At 38.0% G+C, this 6,740-nt stretch overlaps 1 protein-coding gene across 1 annotated transcript in view; it reads right to left on the reverse strand.

Moving 5' to 3' along the window:
• Positions 1-357: 357 nt before the first annotated feature.
• Positions 358-6,740, reverse strand: part of STX12 (syntaxin 12) — a 38,243-nt gene continuing 31,860 nt past the window's right edge. The window contains exons 7-9 of the mRNA XM_007459078.1: positions 4,300-4,372; positions 3,197-3,279; positions 358-1,877 (exon numbers count right to left, since the gene is read on the reverse strand). Of these exons, the coding sequence (XP_007459140.1) occupies positions 1,785-1,877; positions 3,197-3,279; positions 4,300-4,372 (249 nt within the window). The 3' untranslated portion in view covers positions 358-1,784. The remainder of the gene's footprint in view (positions 1,878-3,196; positions 3,280-4,299; positions 4,373-6,740) is intronic.

Raw genomic sequence — 6,740 nt, forward strand, 5'->3', positions numbered from 1 at the left:
GGCTTCATTTTACCCAAACTGAAAGGTTTAGTGTTTTTCTTGTTTGTTTGGTACGTTTTTACAGTCAAGACTTTTTTCTTGCCTGGAATGTTACAAATAATGTATTCAAGTCCAACAGTAATTTAGAGCTGAAGGGGCAGTGATTGTATAACCAAGGAATTACCTCTGAAGCTGCTGCTTGGGCCACTGTGACGCCCCAATAGCTCTATCCTGTTCCTCAAGGAAAGGACCTATTCCACCCCTAAACCAATCCTCACCTGATCTCCAGTCTTCTTGCAGGTCTCAATTTTTCTCTGGACAGCACATTACCCAATATCTACTGCATTAGGATGTTAACTCATAAAAACTTACTACAAAAGCTTTTCAAATGTTTATTTGTCTTATGTGGGTGGAATGCTGCAAGAGTGCAAAGAAACTTATGCATTTAGCCCTATTTCCCTGCTGTTCACATTAGTTTAGTAAAAGAAGATTAAGTAACATTAAAGGGAATAGAGGAAATAAGTATAAATATATCCAGGGTAGTGAGATCCTCTGATTCACTAAAGGATGAACTGAAATTGTTGGCCCAATTCACATTTATGTGAGAGCCTAGAGAAATTACTTTCCCTTTAACTTGCCTACACTTGTGAAAAAGGGGAGTGGACAACATTTATGTTACAAGACAGCAATCTTTTATTGAAACATTTTTTGTCTAAAACTATGCATGGAGAGATTAATCTCTTGTTCATAAATTAGGATAAGTCTAACATCACTATTCCAAACCAGTATTATTTACAAAAAAGAACCTTTGCTTTATCGCCAGGTTCACAGGACTAAATTTTAAACCAACTTCAGTATAGCTTTTAAAATCTTCCTGCCATCAAATGCCCAGCAAACCTTATTAGGGTAGGGGGCAGCCTTTTGATGGCAACATTCATCATTTACCAGGAATGCAGAACTACAACTGAGCAACAACAACAAAAGATTAAATCATTCCAAACAATTCCTATTTGCTCTCCAGAAGAATGTCTAATTCTCCCCTTCTATACAGACAGGTGGGAGAGGAACCCCACAGAGAATCATAATGTTAATTAAATTAAACTCTTCAAAAAGTGAACAAGATGGTTTAGTGTATATATGGATGAATTGCAGTCGATGACACTAGCAGATAATAAACTTAAACCCAGATTAACACACACCCCAACAGCTGACCAGCTCAAATAGTTACTTCTCATTTAATCTGGATCACCCGTGCAATTTTTTATTCTCTAGTTAAATACATTGCCAAAACCTTTCAAAGCATATAGGGGGCAGGCTTCTTAGAAATTCAAACTAAAATATTAAATAATAAAAATTGCTGGCTTATTATACAGTTTCTGACAGACTCCAATATGCTGGGTGACAGAAAGTAATTCTATCTCAGTTGCTAGTAAAAAGGTAAATCTTGTATGTACATAGAAAGACAATATTACAAGACTATAGTGTTACCTACCAAAACAAGAATATCTAGAATGTAATTTTCAGTAAACACTTGGGACGAAGGGCAATCAGGATATAAGAGAAAGCAACATCCACATAAATTAATTCTTAATTTGAGAAATCAATAAAATGTATACATAAATTGATAAATACTGTCTCCACAGGTCACTAATTCCAAGGACTAGTTAGTAGTTAGTTTCTAACTAAATTATTACAGGACATTCTGGTGTATTCTGTCTTCTTGTGATCAGTTTGTTCTGGCAAGACTCCAGCAAGCACTTGCCCTTGAAAACAGCTCAGCAGGAGAAGGCTCAGAGGCAATCACTTCATTTATTAACTAGCCACAAAATAAGTCCCAAGATTACAATAATCACTGACAGGACAAGCACCAGGATACAGATCTTCTTGCGAGATTTTTTCTGAGGAGAGAAATATGTAAAGAAGACACTCATGAAACAAGTAAAAAATGTTTCAGTCTAAGACTCCAAGAGTGCTTCATCAATCTGCCTCCTGGTAATTCAAAATTAACTCTATCCATGTATGACTATGCGGACACCTTCTCAAAAATCTCAAATTACCAGTGCTAGGCAGCAGCGCAAGTTCTAATTCCAGGCTCCCAAATACAATTTTGCAAAGGAACTGTTTATACCTATGTTGCTAGGCATTATTTGCAATAAAATAAGTTATCCGTACATGTGTATTTTAATAAAGGTTTTATACCTAGTATAAAATTTTGTTCACTGTAAAATTATGTTCACTGTAAAAAATACACACAAGCAGAAGACAAAAGAATCACCCACAGATAATAAAACAGTTGACATTTTGATTGTATTTCCTTCTGATCTTTTATCCATGCATATTGTTATCTGACATAACTGGGACCATACTGTATGATGTTTGATGTTTTTATCACTTAATATTTTAGCATAAAAATTTTGATATTATAAACTCTTCATAAACATCTCTTTTAATTCCCACATAACATTGAGTGGATGTATATAATTTACTTAATTGTTCCTTTACTGTTGGAATATTAAAGTCATCACTCAGTTTTAAAGGGAAACACTATTATTAAATATGAATTTCTTTAAGAACAGTCCCAGGTGAAATACAGCTATCTTAGGAACATGGTAACTGACTGAATGCTATTTATTTCTAAAAAGCCATGCAACACCAAATAGAGGAGAAATGAGAGGGACCTCATTCACAATATTTGTAAACTGAGGTAAAGACCCAGATAAAAGTCATAAAACTAGAGTTTCAACTCATATATAGAAAAATATCACTTTACAGAAAGTGGAACGATTAACCCCTATTTATTCATACGAAATAACCCCAAAATGATAAGCCCCTATTAATTCATAAATAGCTGTCGGAGTTGATTCTTTGTCCATCCTCTGTGGCAACAGTCAACATAAAGTATCTGCAAAGTTCTACTTTGTACCTATTACTATCCTAATTGAAACAAGCCTCAGCTGGTTAGGTTATAAACGTAGCCTTATACCAGATTAGGTATCATGCTAGCTTACAAGGTTAGCTTTGCAGCTAAGAGGCTTCTATGTCAGTTTATTCAAAGTTTGATGCCTTTTTGTAGATCTCTCTGCAAAGAAAAATACTAAAAATGGAGCTGGGACTGCAATTATGACTACCTGTCTCCAGCTTAAGTCTAAGCAAAAGGCTGCAGCTGCTCTCAAAAAGTCTACAGCACACAGTGACTTTCTTTAGTACCTGCTTTTACCTGATAGTAAGCAGCTCGCTGTAACTGATCAGTGGCTCTTTCTACATGCACCTCTGAGCTTTCCACATTGGCTTCTATGCTGTCTGCAAAAAAGAAGGGCAGTGGATGTTTTACCACACTCAGATGTCTCAAGACTGCAAACTGAAGACAATTATGATGCTATGGGTCCTGGTTCACCACCATCACTCCAACTATCCAGGCATGAAATCAAAAGTTACTAACTCCATAAGAGAACAGCCCTATTCTTTGGAAATAAATACTGGGGTGGAGGGTTATGAAGTATATAACTCACCCACAAATGGTTCAGAAAAAAAATCAGGTACATACATAGAGTGAGAAAGAGTGAGTGCAAATAAAAAGCAAGTGGGGTAGAACGTTAACAAGAGGTAAATCTGGGTAAAGTTTATAAAGGAGTTCCTTATTTTTTATTTATTTATTTATTTTTGGCTGTGTTGGGTGTTTGTTGCTGTGCACAGGCTTTCCCTAATTGTGGTGAGCGAGGGCTACTCTTCGTTGCACCAGCTTCTCACTGCAGTGGCTTCTCTTGTTGTGGAGCAGGGGCTCTAGGCGTGTGGGCTTCAGTAGTTGTGGCTCGTGGGCTCTAGAGCGCAGGTTCAGTAGTTGTGGCGCATGGGCTTAGTTGCTCCACAGCACATGGGATCTTCCCAGACAAGGGCTCGAACCCATGTCCCCTGCATTGGCAGGCGGATTCTTAACCACTGAGCCACCAGTGAAGCCCAAGGAGTTCCTTATTGTTTTCATTTTTGCAACTTTTTATAAACTTGAAACTATTTCCAAATAAAAAGCTTTAAAAAAAAGGGTTTCTAAGCCCATAGTTGTGCAAGTTTCTGGAGATAAAAACTGGGACGCTGACAGCTAATATTTCCGTAAACAGCCAAAGAGGCTATGGCAAGTGAATGGAGCTGACTATTCACGAAGCCTCATTTTAACTTACACATTTGACAACATAAGAAAATTGCTAAGAAAATGAATTTAATGATTTTTAAATGGTATTCCAAAATTCCTAAGACACATCTTACTGACTTCTTTGCACACAAATACTGTCAACTCACCTTCATGTTAAAGGTATCAATAATACATACCAATGAGATCACCTTGGTCATGGATCATCATTGCCAAATCTTTAAATATCTGATTGACATCCAAAATATCAGCCTAAGGAACACAAAAAAACAATTAACGTTAAGCAACATGTTAGAAGATTCATTTCCTCTACTTACCTAAAGTTTTGTCTAGTAACAACACATGTGTTTTTAAAGCTTATAAATCATGTTTTCTCCGTAAACAGAAAATGAACAAAAGTTAATTATTAACATTTACTAAATGACTACTATGTGCCAAGTACTATACCAGGTAGGTAATTAAAAGCACAGTCTCTTGGAGCCTGACTGTCAGCTACAGAGGACTGTTAATCCTCCAGTTTTGTTGTCCAACCTTAAATTGAGAACTTCTCTGGACCTCCCCTCTAAAATGTGGACAATGACAGTACCCATCTCATAGGGTTTTCAGAAGTACTAAATAAAAAGTTCTTAGAACTGTGAAATAACCACTTCATAAGGGTCAGCTATTATTAACTATTACTTAATTGGTCCTCATGACAACCCAATGAGACATGTATTATCCCCATTCTACAGAAGAGAAAATCACAGCTCAAAGAGGTTTAATGACTTGTCCTAAGGTCTCACAGCTAGCAAGTGGCAGAACTGAGAATTAAAAGTTCATGATCTTTTGTTACTATGCCTCCTTGATACTTGAATTAATCATTCAGTAACTCCATGAATTAAGTATCTTTGAGGATAATGAGGCTCAGAGAGGTTATGTAACTTGTCTAGTCATACAACTCGTCAGTGAGGAAACTAAGCATTGCAGCCAGGATTATATCCCTAAAGCCCACGCTCTTTCAAAGTGTACTGCCTCTCAGAATGCTATAATAAAAAATGATGCCTTCAAAGCAATGACTTCCTAATCATAACTTGCAAGAATAGTTCTCGCCAGAACCTTAATTACTTGCTAAGAGTCTACTATAGTTGGGAGAGTCTGCTAATTGCTGTGAATATAAAAGGGCTTAATAATAGCTAACAGGGCGGGGTGGGGGGGGGGGGGCGTGAGGCTGGTGTGACTTGGGGAGCGGGCGGGGAGGGATCAGTATACAATAAGATAAATAAGAAGAAAGGGTGTTACATGGTAAATGACTAATAAATGGTATAGGAAGTCTAGCAGAGGAGGAAGACTATGGCAGAAGAGGTAGGACTTGAGTTGTGCCTTACAGCAAGAGAAGCCATATACACAGAAAGGTAACTGGGTTAAAAACAGCCCAGTTTGGCTATAACATAAGGTGTGATATTGTGATTCATAATAAGAAATATATATTTGGTCTTTGTCCCATTCCCAGCACAGAGCTTCTAAAAACCTTAGAATTTTCTAAGTGATAAAAGAGATAAAGATGTCTTTTTTTATTCATAACAAGCCCTTTTCAACCACTCCTAAGTTTATGTTAATGGCTTGACTTTTGGAAAACCAGTAAGGATGGGGGCTGGTTGCCAGGGGAACCAACTTGGTGATTAGATGGTTGGAACTTTCAGCCCCAATCCTGACCTCTGGGGAGCGGAGGAGGGCTCAAGGTTAAATCAATCACAAGGGCCAATTATTTAATCAATCATGCCCATGTAACCACAGGGTTCAGAGAGCTTCTTGGTTGGTGAACACATGGAGATTTGGGGAGAGTGGTGTGCCTGGAGAGGGCATGGAAGCTCTGTACCCCTTCCCACATACTTTGCCCCATACATCTCTTCCATATGGCTGTTCCTGAGCTGTATCCTTTTATAATATACCGGTAATCTAGTGAGTAAACTGTTTTCTTGAGTTCTGTGAGCAGCTCTAGCAAATTAATCAAACCCAAGGACAGGGTCGTGAGAACCTCCAGTTTTCAGCCTGTCAGTCAGAAGCACAGGTGACGACCTGCATTTGGGAGTGGCATCTGAAGTCACAGGGAGGGGGGTCAGTCTCGTGGGATCTGAGGCTAACTCCAGGGAGATAGTGTCAGAATTGAGTTGAATTGTAGGACATCCCGATGGTGTGGCAGAACTGCTTGATGTGGGAATAAGCCCACACATCTAGGGGCCAGAAGTGTCAGAAGTGTAGTGTGAGAGTAAAAGAGACACACAGGAGTGGGATGCTTCACCATTAGAATGGGGTTTGTATGTTAGATGCAAGAAATGACTGGATATGAAAATCCAGCCCCGGCTAAGGAATTTGGCCTTAATTCTGTTGAATGAAGTGCCCATTACTCTCCTGACATCTACTACATTACATTCTTCTCCTTAGCTCCATATATCTCACTCTACTCCCTGCTATAACAGGATTTCTCATGTTAAAGAACCAAGTCAATGATTAGTAGCAATAGGTGAAACAGAGAAAAGACATGACATTTTTGAAGGTGAAACAGAGAAAAGATATGACATTTTTGAAGGTGAAACAGAGAAAAGACATGACTTTTTTTTTTTTTTTTTTTTTTTTTTTTTTT

Source organism: Lipotes vexillifer, unplaced genomic scaffold (assembly GCF_000442215.2).
Source record: "Lipotes vexillifer unplaced genomic scaffold, Lipotes_vexillifer_v1.1 scaffold496, whole genome shotgun sequence".
NCBI classification, from domain to species: domain Eukaryota; kingdom Metazoa; phylum Chordata; class Mammalia; order Artiodactyla; family Lipotidae; genus Lipotes; species Lipotes vexillifer.